General features: G+C 45.0%; 1 protein-coding gene and 2 non-coding genes across 3 annotated transcripts; all 3 read right to left on the bottom strand.

Moving 5' to 3' along the window:
• Positions 1 to 3,375: 3,375 nt before the first annotated feature.
• Positions 3,376 to 7,349, bottom strand: Rpl21 (ribosomal protein L21). The gene is made up of 6 exons (XM_005083187.4): positions 7,287 to 7,349; positions 5,316 to 5,394; positions 4,981 to 5,042; positions 4,174 to 4,286; positions 3,617 to 3,767; positions 3,376 to 3,512 (listed from the first exon to the last, which is right to left on the bottom strand). The coding sequence occupies exons 2-6, from the start codon at positions 5,380 to 5,382 to the stop codon at positions 3,423 to 3,425; spliced, it is 483 nt and encodes a 160-aa protein (XP_005083244.1). The 5' UTR covers positions 5,383 to 5,394; positions 7,287 to 7,349; the 3' UTR covers positions 3,376 to 3,422.
• Positions 4,011 to 4,139, bottom strand: LOC121142076. The gene has a single exon (XR_005879089.1). It is a non-coding gene; the product is annotated as a small nucleolar RNA SNORA27 (small nucleolar RNA).
• Positions 4,374 to 4,444, bottom strand: LOC121142071. The gene has a single exon (XR_005879084.1). It is a non-coding gene; the product is annotated as a small nucleolar RNA SNORD102 (small nucleolar RNA).
• Positions 7,350 to 27,225: the final 19,876 nt, after the last annotated feature.

Here is a 27,225-nt window from a genome sequence, read left to right as displayed (position 1 = left end):
AAGAGGAGAGGAGGGAGGGGGAACTGGGATTGGAATGTAAAAAAATAAAATAAAAAAACAAACTGTAAATGATAAGTTGATTAAAAACTCGGACTGCCCAACCAAAAGACATATGACCGGTCATAAGTACTATAAAGAATAAAGGAACAAAAAAATGATACAGGAGCTTGCTATTTTTATGCATCATTAAGAGACAGTCTTGACAAAATCTGGGCAGAGGTTGAGTATGGAAAGGGGACAAACCACAGGCATCTATGTAGGACAAGCTCTCCAGCAGAGGAAACACCAGGCAGGAAAGCTTTGAAGAAGTATGTGCCTGGCATATCAAAGGCACAGCAAGGAGGGGAAATGGAACTAAATCCAAGCACTGGGCTACAAGTCACACAGGGAAAATGTCAGAAAGCCACAGCTTGGGTGGAAGATTTTGTAGGCCAGGGTCACTGTCAGGATATAAATGATATTCAAAGCCATGAAACCAAGTATCAGCTGGAGAATTAAGGTACTTCAACAGTGGTCAGAAAGACCCCTCAAACTGCTAAGATGAAAGGAAACAGAATCCAAACTCAGTAACAAGGAAGTACATTTTCTCCTACCAAATTTGCAGTCTTAAGAAACCATGCTGGTAAAAGCCCTTAGAGAAAGCTTCCTCCCCCTCCACCCCCCAAGTCAGGGTTTCTCTCTGTAGCCCTGACTGTCCTGGAACTTGCTCTGTAGACCAGGCTGGCCTCCAACTCACGAGATCTGGTGCCTCTGCCTCCCTAGTGATGATATTGTGTTAAAGGCATCAGCCACAATAGCCTGGCCTTTAAAAACAAACAAAAACAAAAAAAACTTGTGTTTTGTCTCCGTGTTATGTATGTGTCCACATGTGCAGTACACTCAGTGGCCAGAAGAGGGCTTTGGATCCCTGGAAGTAGACCTAGATGGTCTGAGCCACCATGTGGGTGCTGGGAACTGAACCTGGTCCTCTGCAAGAGTAACCACTTCTCTTAACCATGGAGCCATCTCTCTAGTCCCCTTGTTTTTCACTTGCCAAAGTAATTCAAGCATCAGCAAATCACATTCTTTTACCTAGAATTGTAAAGCTTTAAAGATTATGCATATTCATAACTTGACCATTTGTTTTAGAAAATTGTGCTATACACCAAATGGAACTTTCTAAATAGGTGCCCTTAAAATAATGGCCTTAATCCAGTGGTTCTCAACCTATGGGCTGCACATCAGACATTTACGATTTATAGCATTAGCAGAGAAATAACTTTATGGTAGGGTCACCACAACATGACAAAGGATACTGAAGGGCTACAGCATTAGAAGGTCGGGAACCACTGTCAGCCGGGAGTTGGTGGCGCACGCCTTTAATCCCAGCACTCAGGAAGCAGAGGCAGGTGGATCTCTGAGGTTGAGGCCAGCTTTGTCTACAAAGAAGTGTTCCAGGATACCCTCCAAAACAATACACAACCTCAGGGAACCTAGGTAACAAAGAGGACCCTAAAAGATATACATGGATCTGCCTAGGAAGGGGATAAAGACAAATCTCCTGAGTAAATCAGGAATGTGGTGGGTAGGGAGAGGGGAAATGGAAAGGGAAAACAATATATAGCTCAATAAAAAAAGAACAGTCCCCAGTTTGGCTGGGCGGTGGTGGCATACACCTTTAGTGGAAGTCAGATTCGCTACAGAATATCCCTGTTGCAAAAAGCCAGTCTGTCATCTGTAGACCAGTCACTCATACATGTTAGCTACCGGAGTGTGGCCTGTACACAGTGGTCAGGCTGTGAAGGCAATTTTGGTGCTTCGCAGCATCAGGGACCAGCTGTGCCAGCTTCCTGCAGTTTACTCACATGACACATGGGAGTTCTCACGTCTCAAAGCTGTCATGAGGATGAAATAGCATACCCTAAGAGACCATCAAGAACGTTGGTAGTATTATCAATAAAAGAAAACAAATGACTGCAAGTTACTCAGAGGATGGTGGCCTCTGACAGGAAGGTCAAGACCCTGCCTTGCCCAGAGCCACGTACTTGTGCGGCCTCCATTTGGTGGAGTGGCACCACCTGGGTGTATTGCACTCACCTACCTTAATAGCAAACAAGGCAACCAAAAACTCACCCCAATCATTTCGTGTTCCCACTGCAGTAGCCTGAGAACACGAGTGTTTGTTTTGGAGGAATCTACTGAAAACCGCCTAAGAAAAACAAGGCCCCACGTGTGACATAGACCATAGCGCCCATGAGCCCAAAGAAAAAAGCACAATACCAGAGCAGAACCCAACTATACCAAGATAGTAACCCTAGCAGCAACTATAACCATTTGCTCTTAAACTCTTAAAAAAATTATCACCAAAAAGTGTCAAAGATCTAAATAACTCAGACAGAATCCCAACTAGGGACTGTGGTAGGCATCAGCAAAGACCCCACCCACCTCAGACAGGATTGAAGATGGGGTGGCCCTATGAACTATGTATCTGGCATGCATATCCTCATGTATGTACAAACAGGTAATTTAAACTCACCACTAGCAGTTAGCAAGCTGTCCTAGATCATTGCTTGTGGAGATGGTTAGGAATGGGGACCTCGAGTATTAGAAAAGCGGCCCCACTTCCCAAATAAGATTTTGAGGATAACCGTAACTAAGCTTATCTTTTCCATTGTCCAGTTTCAGTACATGCTACCACACCAAGCACCAGAACAATGCAATTAGCCACCAGTATTTGGCACTGCAGAGTCCATAAGCATCAGAAAGGTGACCCTGGACAGTACAGAGTGAAGAACACAGAACTGACCAGGTGTGTCAAAGGCCTCTAAGATTTTGTTCCAATGATGGAGGCTGGCCAATCACATTTAAAATGGGGCCAAAGACTCACCACTCTGCTACTCATAAAGTGGTGGCTTTAATGTGATCCTTCAGAATCCATGCTGGACTCGGTCCCCATTGTGAAAGGACCAGGGTTCTCTGCACCAACTTTTTAGGGCCATACTTGACCATCTCCTGGCTTAAGTTTTCTTTGCCCCTTTGTAGGATACAAGACAATTCACTCAGGGAACCACACCTGGTACAAGCTCCCTGATATCCCCCCACTTTGGATAGCATCAAGCTATGTGCCCCAATAGGGTCTTGGAAGACCTTCTTGCCTCAGTCTTTAAGTGCCAAGATTACAGTTGCACCGCCATGCCTGGCCACTCACTAGTTTTCTGCCTTTCCCCTGGTGATCCAGGGCAACTACTTTGCTATTTCTTTAATCATGGGTGTATTTTTTCCAGTCTTATCATTTGGCAGGAAAAATTTGGTAACTTTTGAATAGGAAAGACACAATAAGCCAACATAATTAAAATGTGCTTCAACATTTTTAAGGGAGGAGACACACACTTTAACTTAAGAAAAACCCTTTAAAGTCCAGGTCTTTTATTTCTTTTTGTACATTAGGCCATGAATTCATATGGAATGGGCTCCAGCAGCTCAGGCTCCTTCCCGTTAGTCCTCACAAAGTGTGCCTCTCTGGGTGGTGCAGGCTGGTAAAGAAAGAAAGGATTATGGAATCAATTCTTAAAATCAGCCAAGTTTTAAAGATTCCTCAAGACTAACAGCAATAAACACTGCCTGGTTTGGATCTCACCTGGCGCTTCAGCTGAACCCAGGTGCCCTTCTCCTTGGCTTCCTTCTTCTTCTGGTCATTTTCCTTGACCCGCTTCAGGAAGCTGTCTCTGCTCTTAGAGTGCTTGATGTGCTCAATCCGCACGTTAATTCTTTTGGCAAGAATCTTGCCCCTGGAAAGACCAATACATCCTCTAAGTGCTTCATTCACAAACCCAACAGAAACACACACTATTCTGCCAGCTGTTATCTGGTAAGTTAACAAACACCTCATTCACCATCAACAAGCATGTCAATCATTCTTACCCAAAGCAAGAGGCTCCAAGTGCACAAACCAGGCTAATGAAGGCTGTATTGAACTTTTAATGCTGTCACACACCAGCACCAACCATTGCACCAGACTTTCCAGCGCAGTTCAATGTTTCCCCTGACAGGTTACAAGACAAACACTTAAGTTTGCCTGAGTTTTAAAAGGTTATTTCCTTTGCCCCACTTGAATGGCCAATGAAGACATTAAGTCCAATTGGCAAAGTGAAAGGGGGTGTGAGACAGACAAGGTCACAAAGCCATCGCACTTACTTAACTTGCTTGTTCACAATGATGCCCACAGCATGCTGGGTGACATTGTAGACTCTTCCTGTTTTGCCATGGTAACATTTATGGGGCATTCCTTTTTGAACAGTGCCCATTCCCTAGTGAAGAGACAAAGTGTTATTCCAGCAATTCCTCTTTTCAAGTTCCTTTAAGTAACCAAGGCTCCCTTTAAATGGCAACTCAGGAACTCTCAGAGCCGGTGAAATGTGGTTTTCACATTGCAGCAAGCAATCAAATAGACAATCATCATTAAGTTCCCGAGCGCCAGAATACATCCAACTATCTCAAGAGAGTAGCCTTCACTGGGGCACTCATGAAAAGCAATTCCATCTTTAACAAATTATTTCTTGACACAGGATCTAACTGTACAGCTCCAGCTTGAAATCCTGGATTCTGAGATTAAAAGCATGAGCCAGCTTTTTTTTGGGGGGGGGGATGTAGCCCGCTGTTATACAACTCAGCTCTGTAGAACAAACTGACCTCATGACCTCAAACTCAAAGAGATTCACCTGCTATTGCCTTCTGGGATTAAAGGCGTGTACCACCAACCTATTTGATCCCTCCCCCATTTGCTGTATTAACTTCAAATCATTAAACCAATATTCCCAACTTTTCTTTTTTTCCCAGACAGGGTTTCTCTGTGTGACTCCTCTGGATGCCCTGGAACTTGTTGTTTTGTAGACTCAAAGATTCCCTGCCTCTGCCTACTGAGTGCTGGAATTAAAAACCTGCAGCACCTCAGTACAGCAAGTTCCTACCCGAATGTTGATGTTTCCTCCATTCTAACTTTACCTTGATGTCTACAATATCACCCTTCTTGTAGATTCGCATGTACGTAGCCAAAGGAACAACTCCTACAAAAAGTAAAAGAAACGTTAAGATAATGTCTAGAATGAGGTACTTTCATAACCACACTAGTTTTCACCACAAAACAAGTCTTGGTAGTTAAACTAAGTATAATGGATTTCTCCTTATAAGCAAAGCCAGTCTAAGATTAACACTTCAGACTGCATAGACACTGGAAGTTATGAGAATACGAGACCCATGCTTTTGCTCATGTCAGAATACAGGTATGCTATTAACCAGACACACAAAACCACAAGCATCAAGGAGGATCATGCACTTACCATGCTTCCTAAAAGGCCGAGAGAACATGTAGCGAGTGCCCCTCCTCTTGCCCTTTGTGTTCGTCATTTTGGCGAGTTACTGAAACCAGAAAAGTTAGCAGTCAGATAACCATTTAAAGTTAGCAACCATCCCCTAAAACTAACCAGGGAACACAAAAGCTGGCTTACCACACATACATACCCAAACATAGACCATGGTCCCTCAAACTCAACTTCCCTGCCTAAGCCCCCCAAGTGCAGGGACAGTAAATGGCTGCCCATGATTCCTTTTAACGAATAGAAAGCTGTCTTTTTTTAAAGCTAGCAGAAGTGAGCCGGGCAGTGGTGGGGCACACCTTTAATCCCAGCACTCGGGCGGTAAAGGCAGGCGGATCTCTGTGAGTTCAAGACCAGCCTGGTCTACAAGAGTTAGTTCCAAGCCGGGCGTTGGTGGCGCACGCCTTTTAATCCCAGCACTCGGGAGGCAGAGACAGGCAAAGAGTTCGAGGCCAGCCTGGTCTACAAGAGCTAGTTCCAGGACAGCCTCCAAAGCCACAGAGAAACCCTGTCTCGGAAAACCAAAGGGGTGGGGGGAAGCTGGCAGAACTGAACATTAAGTTCAAACCAAAACAGCTTCCTACCAGAATACACTACATTGCATCTAAAAGTAAAACAGTGTAGAATGCCAAGGACACTGCAACCCCCCAATTTCAGGATAACTTTTGGTTGGAGACCACAGAACTCAGCCTCACTTTGACGTTAATGTCCCTTTATTCTTAACGAAATTCTCTCTAAAGTCTCTTCACTCCTTGAGGCCAACTGCAGTGGGCCCAAGACCTAACTCTAATGCACAAACTGACTTAGTGGAGCCTATTCTGTATGAAGAGATACCTTGCTCAGCCTAGACACAGGGGTGCAGAGGTGCCTGGTTCTACCTCTACGAGATGGGTCAGATTTAGCAGACTCCTAGAGGAGCCCTTACCCTCTCCGAGGAGCAGATGGGAAATGGGGTGGTGGCAAGTGAGGTGAATAGAGGGGGAACTGGGATTAGAACGTAAAAACTGATTAGATTTTAAAAAATCCCCTAACTCTACATTTCCATTTGCTAATGTATTAGGAAGTGTGTGTAGACTCACTCAATCCCCGGTAAATACGATACAAGCCTCCATGCTTCCTGCTACAAAAACCTACTTAAGCTGACATTCCTACCTGTAAATGGTCTTTCAGTTTATATAAGCAGCCATGGGACCATCTCTATAGATCCTCCAGCGGCCCAGGGAGGCCATTCAATCAGCAGCTAATTTAGCACCGTCTAAGAACGTCCCTGCAAGCCTGGTCTACAGAGCGAGTTCCAGGACAGCCTCCAAAACAATAGAGAAACCCGGTCTCGAGAAAAAAAAAACGCCCCTACAATTGTTTAGAGCCACGTCTTGTTTTCCAACAAGGTCTGGATCCCTCCAATTACGCAGGGAACTCCTGGCCATCACTCCGGAACCACAAAGAAGCCCCCCAAAGCACGATGTTACAAGTAACCAATTCACTCCTCTAATCTTAAGCACTGGTGTGGCAGCCTTAACGTTACCGTCCCTCCCCACGCTCATCTTCTAAGGCCAAAATCTGCAAAGTACCAACTGTTCCATGCATCCCGAGAAGGGGTCTCCTTTAAATATCATTACCCAGGCAGACTCGGCAGGCACTCTCCTCGCCAGACTGAAGTCCAGGGTTGCACACACCCGAAGTCTCGTTAACACCCAAACCGACTTTCAAGTCTTAACCCGACAGCACATGCTCACGTTCGGGGGTAGGCGGACGCCCGGCGACCGGGGCTGACCCAGGCCCGGCCTCTCCGGATAGAAGCACCCTGGCACCCCCCGCCCAGGCCAGCGGCCTCAAGACAGTCTCCCCCATGACCCTGACACGCAGCCTCCGCGGCCTGAGCCCCTCGTGCAGCCTGTGAGGAGCGCAAGCCACGGGAGCCACGCGCACACCAACCTGGAAGATGGCTGCCGCGGCCAAAAGGAAGAGGGCGGGGCCGCGCGCTCTTACAAGGTCCGCGGGCTGCCCGCGGCGCCGCCTGAAAAGAAACGCCGGGTCTGCGAGGCGCATCCAGAGAACCGTATCGCCATCATAACCGGGAGACGCTGTGACGATGCTCTCCTCGGCGCATAGTAAGGGCAGCCGGCTTACACAAACTCACACAGGCATCATGTTAGACAGCCCAGAAAAGGGCCCTCACGGGAATCCAGCGGGACGCTACTTCCGTAGCGTGCTGACGCAAGCCGGTGCGTCATGTGACGTAGGAAGCAGCGCCTTGCGTCTTGGCTGTGATTCGCCTGCCTTCTGCGTGCAGTGCATTTTAGTGTTTTTACAATCTGTTGAGTCGCGCAGGCAAATAGTTACGTGTGGACAAAATCCTGATTGTTTGTTTTTCAAGTTTTTCCCCTGATGTGGCTAAAACTTTGGAAAGCCTGTCGTGGTGCGCTTTCCGGAAGCAGAGTCAAGAGGATCTCAGCCATATAGTGAGACACTGTCTCACAAAAAAACAAAACATACCTCACTTTGATTTTCTTTCCTCTCACACCTGTATGTATTTTGAGTGCGTGAAGCGTCTTTAGTTTTTTTTTTTTTGTTTTTGTTTTTTGGTTTTTCGAGACAGGGTTTCTCTGTATTGTTTTGGAGGCTGTCCTGGAACTCACTCTGTAGTCCATCCAGGCCTCGAACTCACAGAGATCCGCCTGCCTCTGCCTCCCGAGTGCAGGGTTTAAAGGCGTGTGCCACCTACGCCCGGCTGTTTAAGTGTATTTTTAAAATTAATTTTGATGTGCCAGTGTGTGGTCATGTAAGCTCTGTATCCATTGTCTTTGTTGTGTGTGTGTATGAATATATAGCAGCTACATTTCTGGTCATATATTAGTTCTGTACCTCACTTCATAAAATACTGCCAAGTAGTTCCCAAAGGAAAGCAGTTTAGTTTAGCTTTCACCTCTGAAGGAGTAAGTCATGTATGTGCTTATTATGATGGGGGGGTCTCTTTACATTGCTCAAGCTAGTTTTGAACTCTTGGACTGAAGTGATTGCTCTGCCTCAGCTGGGCCACTAAATGAGCTCCCTCCCCATCAACAAGGCATTCGTTTTTTTTTGTTTGTTTTTGGTTTTTTGGTTTTTTGGTTTTTCGAGACAGGGTTTCCCTGTAGCTTTGGAGGCTGTCCTGGAACTCCCTTGGTAGACCAGGCTGGTCTCGAACTCACAGTGATCCGCCTGCCTCTGCCTTCCTAGTGCTAGGATTAAAGGTGTGCGCCACCAACGCCTGGCTCAAGGCATTCGTTTTTACTACAGGTATCTTACATTATTTGAGGGTCTCACTACATAGCCCTGGCTGGCCTAGACCACACTATATAGACCAGGCTAGCCTTGTTTCAAACTCAGAGATCTGCCTGCCTCTACCTCCCCAGTGCTGGGATTAAAGGCGTGTAACACCACACCGCACTATTTTATTTGTTTGGGGTTTGTTGTTGTTGTTGTTTTGGTTTGGTTTGATTTGGTTTTGGCTTTTTGAGACAGGGCTTCTCTGTGTCTTTGGAGGCTGTCCTAGAACTAGCTCTTGTAGACCAGGCTGGTCTCAAACTCACAGAGATCTGCCTGCCTCTGCCTCCCAAGTGCTAGGATTAAAGGGGTGTGCCGCCACCACAGCCTGGCTTATTTGTTGGTTTTAAAGTGCTAGTGATCATCAAACCCAAACCCCCAAGCATGCTAGGCAAATGCTCTCTCACTGAGCCTTACCTTCTTTGTTTGTTTGGTTTTGGTTTTTCCAGACAGGGTTTCTCTGCGTAGCTTTGGAGCCTGTCATGAAACTTGCTTTGTAGACCAGGCTAGCCAGTTTTTAAAGATTATTTATTCTTATTTTATGTACATTGGTGTTTTGCCTGCATGTACATCTGTGTGAGAGTGTCAGATCTTAGAGTTACAGACAGTTGTGAGCTGCCATGTGGTTGCTGGGAATTGAACCCCAGTCCTCTGGAGGAACAATCAGTGCTCTTAACCACTGAGCCTTCCGGCCCTTTTTTTTTCCTCCCGAGACAGGGTTTCTTTCTTTTTTTTTTTTTAGAAAGATTTATTTATTATGAATACAACAACATCTTGCCTCATGTATGTCTGCACACCAGAAGAGGGCACCAGATCTCATTACGGATGGTTGTAAGCCACCATGTGGTTGCTGGGAATTGAACTCAGGACCTCTGGAAGAGCAATCAGTGCTCTTAACCTCTGAGCCATCTCTCCGCCCCCCCGCCCCCGACAGGGTTTCTCAGTGGCTTTGGAAGCTGTCCTGAAACTTGCTCTTGTAGGCCAGGCTGGTCTTGAATTCACAGAGATCTGCCTGCCTCTGCTTCCTGAGTGCTGGGACCACCACTGTAGGGCCTCAGCCTTGCCAGTGTTAAAAATAGCTTCGTCACCAGCTCCATTACACAGACTTTAAAACCAAAGTTGTTTCCCGAGTTCCTCATGATCAATTTGTCTCTAGTTTGTCTCTAATACAAAAGGAATGAGAAAAGTACTGAAATAACTAAAGAATAGGCAGACAGGGCTGGAGAGATGGCTCAGAGGTTAAAAGCACTGGCTGTTCTTCCAAAGGGCCTGAGTTCAATTCCCAGCAACCACATGGTGGCTCACAACCATCTGTAATGACATCTGGCACCCCCTTCTGGCCTGCAGACATACATGCAGATAGAAAAGTATATACATAATAAATAAATCTTTAAAAAAAATAGGTAGACAGTGGTGGCATCCTCCCTTTAATACCAGTACTCCTGAGGCAGAAGTAGACAGATCTCTAAGTTCGAGGCCAGCCTGGTCTACAAAGTAAGTTCCAGGACATCCAGAACTACACAGATGAACACTGTCTCAAGAAACAAAAACAAAAGAAATGTGAAATAAATTAAGTGTAGTTAGTGGGAGAATTCACATTTCATCCACTCTTTATGAGCATCTAGGTTGAGTCAGGTATTGTGCCAAGTGATGAGGCTCGAAACATGAAACACTGTCCTTGCCCTCAAGGACCCACAGGGAGATTGAGGGAAGAGAGAGGTGAGCCCATGCATTGTGCCCAATAGGACACACTGAACTTGAGCACTGTGGGAGTCACACAAAGGAAGTGGATGTTCCTGGATTGGAGGAAGTGGGCCAAACAGGAAGCTTCTCACAGTGAGTCTAACATAAGTCAAAGATTGACACTGGCCCAAAACAATGCGAGTGGAGCGCTTTAGGCAGGAGGAAAAGCTTGTGAACAGAGGGATGGGTCACAACTTGAACTGAGACATGAAAATCACCCAATATCTATGGGAAGGAAGGTGAGCAGCAAGAAGGTGGCTTACAATGAAGGTCGTGTAAAACACGAAAGAAAACACAACTTTGGGCTGGCAATGTAGCTCTGTGGGAGAAAAATTCCCTAGCATTCAGAACACTGTTAGTCCCAGCATGGAAAAAACATAAAGACACTTTAGGTTATGAAGAGAAATTTGTATCTCTGTACAGCATATTTTTGCATTTGTTTTCCTGTGAAGAACCTTTTAAAGAATTATTGTGTGTGTATGTGTGTGTGTGTGTGTGTGTGTGTGTGTGTGTGTATGCATGCACCGTGTGTATGCAGTACCCACAGAAGCTAGAGAAGGGTGTCAAATCCCATGGAACTGGAATACAGATGGTTGTGAGCCACCATGTGGGTGCTGGGGATTGAACCAGCGTCCTCTGCAAGAGCAGCCAGTGCTCTTAACCACTGAGTCTTTGATCTAACCCCAGAAGGGTTTGGTTTTTTTTGTTTTTTTTTTTTTGGTTTTTTTTTTTTTTGGTTTTTTGAGACAGGGTTTCTATGTGGCTTTGGAGGCTGTCCTGGAATCGGCTCTGTAGACCAGGCTGGCCTCGAACTCACAGAGATCCACCTGCCTCTGCCTCCCGAGTGCTGGGATTAAAGGCGTGCGCCACCAACGCCCGGCTCCAGAAGGGTTTTTTAAAAGTATGTCTGCAGACTTGTGGTGGTGGCCCACACCTTTAATCCCAGCACTTGGAAGGCAGAGGCAGGTGGATCTCTGAGCTCGAGGCCAGCCTGGTCTACCGAGCAAGTTCCAGGACAGCCAGGACTAAAGAGAGAGACCCTGTCTCAAAAAAACAAGACAAAGCAAAAAAAGAACTGTGTTCGCTTCATTTATTTTTTCCGAAGACATTTGCCATTAAGAGAACACAGTCAAAGCCCATGGGAAACTATTGTCCTGGTGTGAGGCTCTCAGAAACCCTGCTGAGGGCCCTGTCTCTTGTTTCTCATTCGTCCTATGTCCGGACAGAAGGAACAACTAAAAGAACAATTGCAGAAAAAGGCTGAGGAGGAGGCTGCCGTGCTGTCACACGCCGGTAAGGGGATGGCAGAAGCAAGGAATCAAGAGGACAAAGCCATGCTCAGCTGTGAGGCCAGCCAAGGCCAGCCTGGGCCACATGAGATCCTGACACACTCGTACACACACAAAGGAGAGAAGAGTTCCTGTTGTCTACATAGAATTGTCATGTCCAGAAAAATGTCACTGAAATGGTAGCAATGAGGGAGTAAGTACTGTGGGTAATTGAAAGGTGTATCTTTAGGAATACTTTTTAAAGAGTAATTAAATAAGGCAGATAGTGGCAGTGCACACCTTTATTCCCAGCACTTGAGAGGCAGAGACAGGTGGATCTCGGAGTTCAAGCCAGCCTGGTCTACAAAGAGAGTTCCAGGATACTCAGGGCTACACAGACAAACTGTTTTTTTGTTTTTGTTTTTGCTTTTTAAGACTCAGCACATCCTAAAGACTAGGGAAATTCTGAGGGATGACTTATTAAGACTCTGAAAGTAAACAACTCAAAAAAATCCCAGGATGTCCCCAAAGCTGATCAGATGGACAAAGCCCCTTCCTCCCCAACACTGTGTAATCAATCAGTAAGGACTCCTGCTTAGGAGACTCGAGGCAACTGACCTGCCTGGAGGATTTACTGACCTGTCTACTGCCTGCAAGTTGTAACATGGAAAAACAACCAGTCTTTTGCATGTGAGAGAAAATGCTGCACCTGCTGTGCAGCCTGTGTCCGAGAATGTGTGAGGGTCTTGGGGTTGATGACACAGAGACCCCTCAGTGGGGTAAAGAAAACTTCAAGAAGGCTTCCAGACGGCTCCTCAAGAAGGCTCTACTTTATTCCCACCCTGGCTGGTTATATATACCCTGACACCAGAGGCGGCTGTGGTTTGGTCAGGAAGAGGCGGTTAGTCTTTGGAAAAGGTCAAGATTAGGGTGTTCCTGTGGGCTAGCCCTTATTAGGAACTTATTGCTCCAGGCACCGTATTGTTTTTAGTAAACATGTTTTTAGTAAACATTGTCTTACAGCTGCCTGCTCCCAGGCTGATGGGGAAGTGGGCCTCCAGCCAAGCAAGGTCTATTGTTCCCACAAGGAAAGGCAGAGGCACACAGTGGTCTCACATCCTTACTTCACACTGCTTAGGATACTGACACAGTTTGCTTCTTTCCTTACTGTGACAAATGGATAATGATGGAGACATGAACTGGGAACTCTTTGAGCCTTAAGTATGGTTCATTGAGAGTCAAAGATTATAAATACCTAACAGGAGTTCACTGGGAAGAAAAGTACCTCCACAAACCATGCATACACCCATGATCTTTTTGTCACTCAGGGAAAAGCCAGAAATATTCATTTATTTATTATTTATTTTATTTTATTTTTGATGGGGAGGGGTTCTGAGACAGGGTTTCTCTGTGTAGCCCTGACTTCCCTGGAACTCACTCTATAGACCAGGCTGGCCTTGAACTCACAGAGATCTGCCTGCGTCTGCCTCTCAAGTCCTGGGATTAAAGGTGTACATCAGCACCACCCAACTATTTCTTTTCTTTTTTATTTTACAGGTTTCTCTGCGTAACAGCCCTGGCTGTCCTGGAACTTTCTTTGCAGACCAAGTTGGCCTTGAACTCACAGAGATCTGCCTGCCTCTGCCTCCCAAGTTCTGAGATTAAAGGCGTGTGCCACCACCTGATTTTTATTTATTTATTTAATTAAGCAACTATCCTTTTTTTATTATTTGGTTTTTGGTTTTTCAAGACAGGGTTTCTCTGTGGCTTTAGAGGCTGTCCTGGAACTAACTCTTGTAGACCAAGCTGGCCTCGAACTCACAGAGATCCGCCTGCCTCTGCCTCCCGAGTGCTGGGACTAAAGGTGTGTGCCACCAATGCCCGGCTGCAACTATCCTTTTCCCGGTGAGTCTCTGATCCAAATATGCATGCTTAGTGATCCTAGACCTGCAAATTTTTCCAAAAATGTGGATTTATAGACTCATCTGTATTTCTCTGTGAATTCTACACAGGTTTCAGTACAGCCTTGTTGAGTTGCCCCAAGATGGAGGTTGGAGATTTTTTTTAACTTAGTTTTGTCCTATAAATGTGCTGATTTTTTTTTAAAAGAGTATCATTCCGTATTCCAGGCAGGCTTGAACTTGAGATGTCCAGCTTCTGCTTTCCCAGGTCTGGGATTAGAGGTGTAAAGGTATCGTGCCTAGCTCAATTTTGCTGATTCTGTCATGGCTTTAGACATTTAGAAAAAGTGCTCATAAATCAGCCGGCTCTCAATGAGGATATAAGTTAGTGGTTAGCTATGCTTCTTCTTTTTGTGTGTGGTTTTTCGAGACAGGGTTTCTCTGTGTAGCTTTGGAGCTTGCCTCTGCCTCTCAAGTGCTGAGATTAAAGGTGTGTGTCACCACCACCCTGGGCAAGGATCTCTCTTGAAAAATGTTCCCCAAGTAAAGTTTAAAGAAGTACAGCTAGGCAAGGTGCTGGTGGTACATGCCTTTAATCCCAACACTTAGGAAGCAGAAGTAAGCAGATCTCTGTGAGTTTGAGGCCAGCCTGGTCTATGAAGTTACACAGAGAAACCTTGTCTCAAAAAAGCCAGAGCGAGGGGCTGGAAAGATGGCTCAGCAGTTAAGAGTACTGATTGCTCTTCCAGAGGACCCGGGTTCAATTCCCAGCACCCACATGGCAGCTCACAACTGTCTGTAACCCCAAGATCTGACACCCTCACATGGACATACACACAGGCAAAACACCAGTGCAAATAAAATATGTCGCGTCTGCTGCGCGGCCTGTGTCCGAGAACGTGTGGAGGGTGTCGGGGATTGACAACACAGAGACTTGTTCAACGATGTAAAGAAAACTTTAAGCAGGCTCCAAAAAGGTTCAAGAAAACTTCCTAAGAAAGGCTCCCACCAGAGAAGCTTCTGCTCTCTCCTCTACCCTGGCTGGTTTTCCTCTGACCCCAGAAACTGATCTGGGCGTGGCAGAAGAGGCAGTTAGTCTCTGGACAAGGTTGAGCTCAGGGTGGTTTCTGCGGGCAGGCCTTTTCCAGGAACTTAATGCCCTCAGGCATTGTATTGTTTTTAGTAAACATGTTTTTAGTAAACATTGTCTTACAGCTGCCTACTCCCAGGCAGAAGGGGAAGTGGGTCTCTGCTCAAGGTCTGGTGTTCCCACAAAAATATAAACAAATAAATTATTTTAAAAAAAAGCCAGAGCGAGAGAGACAGACAGAGAGAGACAGAGAGAGACAGAGAGAGAGACAGACAGAGAGAGAGAGAGACAGAGAGAGAGAGAGACAGAGAGAGACAGAGAGACAGAGAGAGACAGAGAGAGACAGAGAGAGAGAGACAGAGAGACAGAGAGAGAGACAGAGAGACAGAGACAGAGACAGAGAGACAGAGACAGAGAGAGAGAGACACATACACAGAGACTCAAAATTTCCCCGAGGTTGTGTTTCCAGTTGTCAGCTGAAAGGATGCGCAGTTGGGATTGTGTGTAACGACACTAGAAGATTCCTGCAGAGGGGCCAACATCTTGTCTCTGCCTCTGAGCTGTCGTCCAGGTATGGGACTGTATTTTAACAGAATAAAAAGAATGTGGTGGGAATTATTTTGAGTTTCATACTTGCTGAGCAAAAAAAAAACCCCGAAAACTTGCATATCCATTAGAGAAATTACTCTGGCCAAAATTTGCTATAATGCCAGGAAATTTTGAAATCAGTTCTTTTTGGAAACAGACAATAGTCATTATAATGAACCACAATGACATCAAAATATTTCTGTAAGATAATTGATACCAAACCCCTTTCAAGTCTTAGCCCTGGGATTTGTAGCTGAAGCATAAAATGTAGAGTGAAAGCATTTGTCAGACATTATTGTTGCTAATTTGTGCCATGCTTTCAAATTCGAGGATGGAATTACACTGCCGGCAATTTTCTCCAAACTCACTTTAAAAAGCTCACATTCTGCTGTCTGTAGTGTCCTTGTGATGATTGCTCTTTATTATCACATCAACTGGTTTTGGAGTCACCTAGGAGATACATCTTGGTGTCTGTGTGTTTCTGTAAAGCAGTTACTGCGAAGAGAAGACCCATCCTGATTGTAGGAGGTGCCCTTCTATGACCTGGAGATCCCATGTTAAAGAGAAAGGGACAGGGGCAAGCGCGCGCGCGCGCGCACACACACACACACACACACACACACACACACACACACACACACACACACACACACACAGCTACCTGACTGATCCAGCTGAGAGGGAGCAGTCCTCTTTCCTCAAATCCTCCCCACTGTGATGGGCCCTCCCATTCCTGAATCTGCTTCTTGTCTGGTATTTAGTCACTGGAATAAGAAAAGAACTGATTCAAACTATGTGATGCTTAAATATTAGCATTTTGACAGTGCTCTGATTATTCAGGCAAAGTAGACTTAGAAAACCATATCATAAGGCATGGGGCTTATGTCCCCACCAGATTACCATAATGTACCCAGGCTAAACATATAATTCCACACAAAATACATCTGGAAAGAAAGGGAACTATGAAAACAAAAAGGAAATGAGCTCACTCGGCTGCATTATGTTAGCATGGAGTCATTTTTTTTAATGACTTGTTTATTATTTTTATTTTTTGTCCTTGGTATTTTGCCCATATGTATGTCTGTGTGAGGGTGTCAAATCCCCTGCAGCTGGAGTTACAGACAGTTGTGAGCTGTCACGTCAGTGCTGGGAATTGAACCTGGGTCCTCAGGAAGAACAGAAAATGCTCTTCACTACTGAGCCATCTTTCCAGCCCCAGTTTGGGGGGGTCATTAACCGTGACCTTGGGCTTGTCAGGGAATTATCATTCACTAGTTGCAGTCTTGTCAGGATGGTCAGCTTCTTGGTTTCCAGCAGTACTCAGGACATTCACTATTTAATAGAGTACATGTTTACTGGTCACCTAGTAGGTGACAGGGGTGAGATGCTGTTAGAGGTTCAGATGACAGACACATCCTGTGCTCTTGAAGTTTGCCTTCCAGCAAGGAGAGCTGACGGCATACAGTATGATGTTACTTATATGATTACATCACAATATAAATATCATGCAGGGTGGAGGCAGGTGGGAAAGAAAGTAGAACCCAAGCATCGTGGTTTATAATGCAGCCAGGGAAGACTTCACAGGCAAGCGCTTATCTGCAGAGATCTGAGGCAGGGAGGCACAGAGGTATCAGGAGGAGGGCAGGGCTAACACCAAGAACAAGTGTGGCCTGTGTGGTCCCACAGTGTCAGAGGCTAGGATGGAGAGTGTGAAAAGAAAACGTATTAGTTACTATTGCTGCCGTCGACTACATGACGACAAAAAATGGAGGGAGGCAGAGCTGACCTTGGCTCACAGCTTGAGGGTTCAGTCTGGCCTGGCAGGAAGGCAGCTCTCACTTGTGGCGGCAGAACCTGAGACTTCTGGTCACCTCGTGTCCATAGTCAGGAAGCAGAGGGAGATGGGTGCTGGTGCTCAGCATAAAATAAAACAAACCAACAAAGAAATTTTAATTTTAAAGAATTTTGAATTTATTTGTTCTATGTGTGCATTTTGCCTGCCTGCATGTTTGTGTACCACGTGTTTGCCCGGTGCGCACAAAGGTCACAAGAGGACATCAGATCTGCTGGACCTGCAGTTACAGATGGTTGCATGCTGCCATATGTGTGCTGGGAATAGAATCCACTTCCTCTGCAAGAGCTAACAAATGCTCTTAATTGCTGAGCCATTTCTCCAGCTCCTAAAAAGAAACTTTAAAAAATAAGATTAAAGAAAAAAACTAGGAATCCTGGGCACTGGAATTAAAGGCTTGCCCATGATACCTGGCCTACAGTTTGTTTGTTTGTTTATTTGTTTTTGGTTTTTTGAGCCAGGGTTTCTCTTTATTGTTTTGGAGTCTGTCCTGGAACTTGCTCTGTAGACCAGACCGGCCTCGAACTCACAGAGATCGCCTGCCTCTGACTCCCAAGTGCTAGTATTAAAGGTGTGCATCACCAACGCCAGGCTTTTTTTTTTTAACACTTTTCAAATTTATGTATACATGTATGTATAGGCACCTGTGTTATGGGATGGGGGGAGCAGAACAAGGCTTCAGGTCCACTGGAACTAGAGTTACAGATGGTTGTGAGCCACTATGTGGGTGCTGGGAATCAAACTTGGGTCCTTTGCAAGGCAAACTGGGTGCCCCTAATTGTTGAGCCATATCTCCAGCTCACTTTTAAAACCTCAGTTGATAGGATGCTTTTTCATTTGTGGACTTGAATGTTCACCTTACTCACCTACAGGCTATACTTTTTGCAGTACCACACAGTGTTGATTACTGTGGCTAGGCACTGTGTTTTAAACTGGTTGTTGTATGTATGCATACATAACATTGTGATGTTTTAATACGTACATATTTGAAGCAAGTGACTAGTGTCCCCACTTCCTCAGCATACTGCAACCTTAAGAGAACCTCTCACTTTCCTCTTCTCTCTTCTTTTGAGATGAGGTTCAGTGACCTTAACCTTCACTTCACTATGTATTACAGCTGAGGGTGATCTTGAATTTCTTATCCTTCTCCTCCCTCTCTCTTCCTCCTCCTTCCATTTTCCCCTTCTTTTCTCCTCCCTTTCCTCCTCCTCCTCTTTCCCTTCCTCCTCCTCCTCCTCCTCCTCCTCTTCTTCCTCTTTCTTCTCATCCTCCTTCCTCCTCCTCTTTCTCCTCCTTCTCCTCTTCCTTCCCTTCCTTTCCTTTTCAAAGCCTCTGGTCAAATTTGCTGTTGTTCTTATACTTTTAAATTCTAACTTTTCTGTGTATTCATTTCCATCATTTCTGTCTTACTTCCTTTGGGTCTTTTTTAATGATTTAACTTTAATGTTAAGGTGGTTGGTTTAAGGTTTTTGGCTAGTAAGTCTTCCTCAAAGCAAGTGTGAAACATTACTTTTTCCTCATGAATGGGCATTCTTTTTACATTCTTTGCACGTCTTTTTTTTTTTTTTAATTAACTGGGACATTTTTGAGTAGTGTCATGTGCCATCTCTGGATTTCTCCACATCGTTGCTGCTTTGTGGCTAAGTGGATTTTCTGAGCGCCCTGTTAACAAAGGATTCTACTGTGCTTCCCGGACTGTCCTAAACTCCTGAGCTCGAGCAATCCTCCTGCCACCGACTCTAGGGTAGCTGGGACTAAGCATTCAGTATCCAGCAACTGAACTCATTTTAGAAGATTATATCCCATTAGATTTGTGGACCGGATTTGCCAGAAATTTGCTTAATACTTGGAGCAAAACAAAGAAAACACAGCACAAAGTCCCTTTCAGATTGGCCCCGTGGCCTGGAACTGCTTCAGGGCTGAGCCAGGCAGGGCTTGAAGGTCAGGGAGTATGGGCTGGTGGGGATGCTGTGTGGGTAAGGGGGTACGTCCCTCAGGGAGTATGGGGGTGGGGGCGATGCTGCGTGGGTAAGGGGGTACGTCCCTCAGGGAGTATGGGGTGGGGATGCTGCGTGGGTAAGGGGGTACTTCCCTCAGGGAGTATGGGGGTGGGGGATGCTGCGTGGGTAAGGGGGTACTTCCCTCAGGGAGTATGGGGGTGGGGATGCTGCGTGGGTAAGGGGGGTACTTCCCTCAGGGAGTATGGGGGTGGGGATGCTGTGTGGGTAGGGTGTACTTCCCTCAGGGAGTATGGGTGTGGGGATGCTGCGTGGGTAAGGGGGGTACTTCCCTCAGGGAGTATGGGTGTGGGGATGCTGCGTGGGTAAGGGGGGTACTTCCCTCAGGGAGTGTGGGGGTGGGGATGCTGCGTGGGTAAGGGGGTACTTCCCTCAGGGAGTATGGGGGTGGGGATGCTGCGTGGGTAGGGTGTACTTCCCTCAGGGAGTATGGGGGTGAGGGGAAGCTGTGTGGGTAAGGAGGGTACTTCCCAGGCCTTTTCTGAGCATGTGTTCCGCTCTGGGCGTGCACCAGGCTTTCTAAGTTCCCTGGAACAAGGAGACACTTGTTACTTGAGGTGTGTGTTTCCTCTGACCTCTTCATTTCTAGGCTTTTTAGTCGAGTAATTATCCTGTATTATCCCTGTCTGCCACAGGTGATGAAGGTTTTAGTACAGCCCCCTTCAAGTGTTTTCTACCAACGACTTGGAGCAGTGGCCTTGACCCTTGGAAGCTCCAAGGCTGGTGGCACAAAGACAAGCTCTTGAGCACATCTTCTAAACAGCTTCTGGGTCCAGGCACAGGACCGTCATTTCTGGAGAACAAGCTCCACATTTGGTACCAGCAGTCTAATGCAAGCTTCTGCCCTTAAGCCTGCAGCCAAGTCCCCAGACTGGGAGAGCAGAGTAGTAACCAGGTGAATCAAAATGGTCAAGGAACTCCTAAGAGAAGGAAGTCCTACCCCGTTGGCTGCTTGCTTTTGCTTGAGTTATAGTTTTGAAAGCCCATTCATTGCTTTTGTGAAGGCTTAGGAATTTTCATTGTTGTTGTTGTTTTGATTTTCAAGACAGTTTTTCTTTGTGTAGCCTTGACTGTCCTGGAACTCACTCTGTAGACCAGGCTAGCATTGAACCCACAGAGATCCTCCTACCTCTGCCTCCCGAGTGCTGGGATTAAAGGCATGCACCACCACCGCCTGGCAAGATTTACTTTCATGATTCTTTCTTTGGCTAATTCCTCTCATAACTGTTCAAAGGAGAGATGGGGAGAGATATGCGTGCTGTCAATCACCCACAGCAAGGGCATAAGTTTCTGGTTCCTAGTCTGTTCCATTTGCCTGGAAGTCTTGCACGGCTGAGTACTAATGTCCTGTAGACCAGCAGTTCTGCCGGAATGTGGGCTGGAGAGATGGCTCAGAGGTTAAGAGCACTGGCTGCTCTTCCGAAGGACCTGAATTCAAGTCCTAGCACCACGTGGTGACTCATGATCATCTATAATTAGATCTGATACTGTCTTCTGGCAGGCAGGCATACATACAGGCAAAACACTGTATACATAATAAATACACAAATCTTTTTTAAAAATTTAAGAAAACAAAGGCTTTTCATGCATGATGAGGAGACACCCATAAAGATGTTCCTAACAAGATAGAAACTTCATGTCTACCTTCCCCAAAGTACTAGATGCAAAGGCCTGAATCCTTGGCCCTCTGGTACCCACCTAGAATTTAGTTGCAGGTGTAATTCCTTCATGAAGGCTAAAGGACAAAGAAGGAAGGGTTTCTTTTGACTTGTTCTATTTTTTATTCTGGATAATTTTAACATATCATCTGACTAACATGTCACCTCTAATGAACTAGAACTGGAAATAGATTTTATTTTTTTTTCTTGTCTAGACTATTTAACTTTGTTCTCCTTTGCCATTGTCTACTACGCAGAGAAGCAGCTGAGTGTGAAATTTGTGGGAAGGATGCTATTCAAAGTTTCATTTCATTGCATACTAACCTAGGAAAAATCCAGCAGAAAGAAGAGATTTCTACAGGGTATGCTGGACTTTTAGAAAAATGGAGGGCTCACAGATAATTTCTCTAAACTAGAATGTTCAACCACTGAGGTTGAAAACTGAGGCTGGGAGTGGTGGCACATGCCTTTAGCCCCTGAGGCAGGTGGATCTATGAGCTCCAGAGCTAGTTCCAGGATAGTCAGGGCTACACAGAGAAATCCTGTCTCCAAAAAAAAAAAAAAAAAAGAAAGAAAGAAAGAAAGAAAGAAAGAAAACTGATTAAACCAATGAATATGAATGACATGAATGCATCATTGATTCAAATGCAACTTTGATGAATTGGAAACAACTGACCTTGCCTTATGTCCCCATCCCCCCCATCCCCTCCCTGTCCTGTCCGGACTAGTCTTGCTTCAAGCTCTTATGCTTTGGGCTCTCACATTTCTTACTAAAGATTTTTTAAAGTTGCTCTTTTCTCCCCTAGAAAGTTCCAAATAATCTAGACTAGTATAACACAACCAGTACCCACTGTGTAGCTCATCTTTCTTCACCAGTGCCGGCAGCCATTTCCTCCTCCTTTGAACTATTCTGACGCAAACCCAGCCACCAGCTCATTTCATCCATAAACAATTTAATATGCAACTTTAAAATAATCAAAATACCAGTACTGCACTTTCCAAAGTGACCAGTAATTCCTCAAGGACTTCAACTACCCCACTACTGATTGTGTTGCAATTTTCTTAATTAAATTTAAAATCTGTGGCCGGGCATTGGTGGCACACGCCTTTTATCCCAACATTCGTGAGGCAGAGGCAGGCAGATCTCTGTGAGTTTGAGGCCTGCCTGGTCTACAAGAGCGAGTTCCAGGACAGCCTCCAAAATAATACAGAGAAATCCTGTCTCAGAAAAAAAATTTTTTTTAATTTGTAAATTAAAAACCAGGGTTTGAATAAAGGACATGTAGGATTATTCTTTCTGTTTTCTAGACTCCTCTTAATTTCTGTGTTTCTTCAAAATTTTTGCTGCCTTGTAATTTATTTGTGGAGTAAATCAGTTGTCACAGTGGTGGATCCACGGTTTGGATTTGGTTCCCTGTACTCCATGGTGTTATAGTAACGTGCTGTTTTATCCTATTTTCTGCATATTATGCCATCTGATAAGAGAATATAAAAATCAAACATGTCAAGTTATAACACACCCATCGTGGAGGCTTCATGGGTGGGGGTGAGGGTGGTACTGAGTTCATAAAGAGGTCACGGGTGTAACGTTACTCGATTCTAACCAAAACCAGGGCCCTGGTTGGAGGCTGAGGTTGGCAGCATGGGTCAAAATGATACAGAAATGGCATGGGGTCTGCCCGATCTTTGCCTTACCTATCTAACCCTCTGGTGCAGACTTACTGTTCGTGAAACCTCAATACCTTAATTTCCACTTTCAGGCCTTTCCTGTGGGGGTTTGCAGTTCAACAGCTCATTACTGGATGGTTCCATCCTAGCACATAGATCTGTTAATAAATCTGGCCCATTCTCTTCCCATATTAAGTAACTTCTAGGAAGTCCCTGTATGGCCATAGGTGTCTGTTGAGAGATCTAGACAGCCCCAAACTGCCTTAAAGAAAACCAATTATTAATCAATTTTATGTGCATTGGTATTTTGCCTATGTTTATGTCTATGTGAGGGTGTCAAATCCTCTGGGACTGGAGTAACGGACAGTTGAGAGCTGTTATGTGGGTGCTGGGAACTGAACCCAGGACCTCTGCAAGAGCAGCCAATGCTCTTAACCGATGAACCATCTCTCCAGTGCCCCCCCACCCCGTCTACTTTTTTAAGTGGAAGAAAAAGTCATCAGTAGGAAAGGTGAAAGGTTTGATGTATTGGCACCTGTGCTTGCCAGACTCATTTCCTCTGTGGAGTCTGATAGTCAGGCTCCAAGTACTTCGGCCGGGACTTGTGTATACTCCATACTCTGAACCCAGGAATTAGATTAGGGCCAAAGTCAAAACATAGTTTCAAAGTCAGGCAGTGGTGGCACTTGACTTTAATCCCAGCACTAGGGAGGCAGAGGCAGGAGGATCTCTGTGAGTTCCAGGCCATCCTGGGCTACAGAGCAAGTTCCAGGACAGGCTCCAAAGCTACACAGAGAAACCTGTCTCGAGAAACCAAACAAACAAACAAGACATAGTTTAAGCTGCCTCTACAATATAAAGACTGCTAAACAATCATGAGGGCCAGATAGTTACTATCCCTCACTTTTTAAAAATGACCCCCATAAGACCCTTGGAACTTCCCCAGTGTAGGACTTTCAAGGACTTATATTCTGTTCTTTGACATCCATGTGTTACCGATTTTGTAACTCTTTCCTACCCACTGGATCCAGTTAGAGACTGGGGTGGGGTATTAAGACAATACAGATGCATGGAATGGGGAAGTATGTTTGTCCATCAGCACTGAGAAACTGGGGTCAGAGGGGATGCAATTCTAGGCCAGCCTGGGCTGTGTAAGGAGGTGCTGTCAGAAATAAAGAAAACATTGGAACCTATGGATGAGCCTATGGACATCACACTCAAGACAGTAATTGCACAAAGACAAACACTAAAGAATTCCATCTACACTGTTCCTGTTCCTGAACCAGTCCTATTTTGTCTGTTGTGCGGTATGTCAATCAGGGAGCTGAGACTTGCAATAGTGTTCCTTGATGTCAAAAGGTCACCCACTGATCAGACACCCACAGACCTAAGTAACGGTTTGGTGGTTTCCATTGGTTCGAATGACATTTAAGTTCCTGAGAGACAACTTAGACAATAGTTACCATCAGCTCTCATATGTCACAGGTACCCTCTGTAATACAGCTAATAGGCTGTGTGATTCTAAAGTTGGCAGTTCGGGACCGGAGAGGTGGTTAAGAGCATTGTTCTTAAGAGCCTATTCTTCCAGAGGGCCCAGTTTGATTCTCAGTAACTACCTGGCAACCAACAACCATGTATAACTCCAGCTCCCCTTCTGGACTCTGTGTGCACCTATACTTATGGGTACCCCACTAATTAAAAAATAAAATATTTTTAAAAATATTGAACACTCACAAAGTTTATTTCTATATACGCTTTTCTTAAAACACTTAACTTAGGATGTATGCCTTCCAGAATGAACTGGAATCCAAAACAGAGGGGAGACATGCAATTCAAGAAACAGGGAATTGCCGGGCGATGGTGGCACACGCCTTTAATCCCAGCACTCGGGAGGCAGAGGCAGGCGGATCTCTGTGAGTTCGAGGCCAGGCTGGACCGACAGCCTCCAAAACAATACAGAGAAACCCTGTCTCATAAAACCAAAAAAAAAAAAAAAAAAAGAAACAGGGAATTAACTTAGGAAATGAAAAGGAAACTACAGGCATTAACACATCACAGGCTTAGAAAACTGCAAGATCGAATTAAACCAGAAAGGGAAAGGCCTCTAAGAAGGTTATATTTAAAGAAAAAATTATACATGTTGCCTGTCTCAAATCCGTGGAAGTGCTTGGTGAGAAATGAACATTTGAGTAACTACATACAAGGCCACATACAGCCCTACCTACCACATAGAAAAGAAATCTGAAACTGTGTGGAAAACATTTTGTATTCAAAAGTCAAAAAACTAATATAAAACCACACACACACACATATGGAAACTTCTTTTTCTTAGATTTTATTTTTTATTTTTAATTATGTGTATGTATGCGAGTGAATAGATGCACGTGAGTAGCCGAGATGTCTAGAAGAGGGTGCTGACTCCCTGGAGCTGAAGTTAGAGGCAGCTCTGAACCTCCTGATGTGGGTGCTAGGAACTGAACTCATGTCAACTGGAAGAACAGTACTTACTCTTAATTGCTGAGCCAACTCTCCAGCCCTAAAAAACTGTTTTGTTTAGACATACTACAGCTTTAATGACGTAGACTTTTCTACGGATTTATTCAAATCACTTGTTTCTGCAATGAACTTGTAAGGCTGTATAGACTTAAGGTACCACCAGAGCCATTGATTTGTGTATTTACTCCTTGGGGGTGCAACTGCTAACAGTTTTTCTTATTTTGTATTAAAGAACCCATAAGAGATTATGTCCGCAGCTCTTCTGAATCCCATGGTGGCTCATGCTTCCAGCTCTAACCTCTGTGACTTAAGGGAAACAATAGGTACCTGGGGATGAGTTCAAAGAAAGCCACCAAGATGACTAACAACTCAAAACAATCACCTTGGGGGAACAGGAATGAGTCAGCCAGAACAAAAGATGACTAGAGGGTGACTAAACAAAGATTCCTTACACAAAGGCCTGGTAAGGTACACAGACAGGGAAAATAGAAGCCAGCAATCTAGTCCCAAGAGGCCTACCACATATTAGACAACCGGACTGCCACTGAGCTACACGCCCAGCACTTGCTTGAATTTCTGATATGGCCTCATTATGTAGCCTAGGCTGTCCTTGAACTGGCTATGTAGCTCAAGCTGGCCTCTATCTTGTGATCAATCCTCTTGCCTCCCAAATGCCGAGATTTTTAGTTACATCCAGCCTTTTGAAAGCTGAGTCCATCCTCTGTGCACTTAACAAAACGGTAGTGAGTTCTTCCTGCATGTAACTGAGAAAAGGCAAATCAGGAAAGGCTGGGCTGGGCTGGGCTGATCAAAAGAGCCTGGAGAACCTGGGGAGTGGGGAGGGGGTTGGGGGAGAGGGGGAAGGAGCCTTCCTGTGTTCTGTCTGACTCTCAGTGGTGCTGGCCAGTGCAATTTTCTCTCTTTCCATTGATGTGCTTTACAATTGTGATTGATAATTGAATTCTTTTTGAAGTTCCATAATCCAGCACTCTCTACTGTGTTTTTGTCAGAATTATTCTCTCAAATGGCTGCATATGGGCTCTCCTGTTTCATGTTGAACATTTTTGGAGTCATAAAAATGTTATTCTTTGTAGATATGTATGAATTCTGGAAAGTAGTTACACCGAGGAACGCCTTGTCCTACTGACTCACTTCTGGACTCGTGGGATGGAAGAAAATGAGATATAAAATTAAAGTAATTCATCAGCTTTGAAATAATACCTGCGGATGTTAGGTATGAATTAAGCTACAAATGAGGTTGAGTGAATTTTTTTTAAAGTTCCTTTTTATAAACTAAAAGGTGAGCATTAAAAAACATTCCTTGTCAGGCATGGCTGAGCATATGTGCTATTACAGTAATTGGGAGGAAGAAGTAAGAGAAACAGAAGTTCGAGCCCAGCCTGCGTTATCTGAGAACCCCCAGTTTAAAAACCCTAAAAATAAATAAATAAAACATCATTTTAGAAAATTGAACATGTTTTTGTTGTTGCTTGTTTGTTTTTTTCAAGAAAGTGTTTCTTTGTGTAGCCCTGGCTGTCCTGGAACTGAATTTGTAGACCAGGCTGGTCTCAAACCTGAGGATACACCTGCCTCTGTCTCACAAGTGCTGGGTCTAAAGGCATGTGGTACCACCACCTGACCAAAAACCAAACGCATTGATAGTGAAACCTCTTTCTCTCATCTCAGGTCTGGTGGTGTAGCCTACACTGGCCTTGACTTACGATTCTCCTGCCTCACCTCCTGAGTCCTGGAACTCCAGGTATGTGCTGTCACATCTGGCATAAACAGCTCTTTGTCATTCTGTTATTTCTAAACAGGAGACAACAGCTTCTACGCTCAGTTCAAGCAGCTGGTATGGTGGCAATCGGCCCAAATTAGACTAACTTTGTTGTGAAATTCTACAGTAAAGCCTCATGGCTCTGTTAGATATTCAGAGATCAGCCCTGTCTTCTTTTTAACTGACTCTCACAGAGGGTACTATCTCCCACAACCCAGTGAAAATCCTACATATAATGACTTTCAGTCGTTTTTGCAAATTCTCTGAGTCATCTTTTCTTAATGCATTATGATCATGACACCAGTTGCAACACATAAGAACTATTTGTTATGGTTGAATGCCCTTGGCATCCGTATACCCAAAGAGTCTGGTATGTTATGATGGAAATTCCTTCCAAGACCCCTCCCCCATCTGTCTCCAAACCCTGCTGCATCTCAGAAAGCCTACCAAATGAGGACCTCTTCCCCAGAGAACCTCAAGACCACTCCCACAGGGTATTTAAACTGTCC

This window comes from Mesocricetus auratus, unplaced genomic scaffold (genome assembly GCF_017639785.1).
Source record: "Mesocricetus auratus isolate SY011 unplaced genomic scaffold, BCM_Maur_2.0 Super-Scaffold_100008, whole genome shotgun sequence".
NCBI lineage: Eukaryota > Metazoa > Chordata > Mammalia > Rodentia > Cricetidae > Mesocricetus > Mesocricetus auratus.
This window is presented reverse-complemented; position numbering and strand designations above follow the sequence as displayed.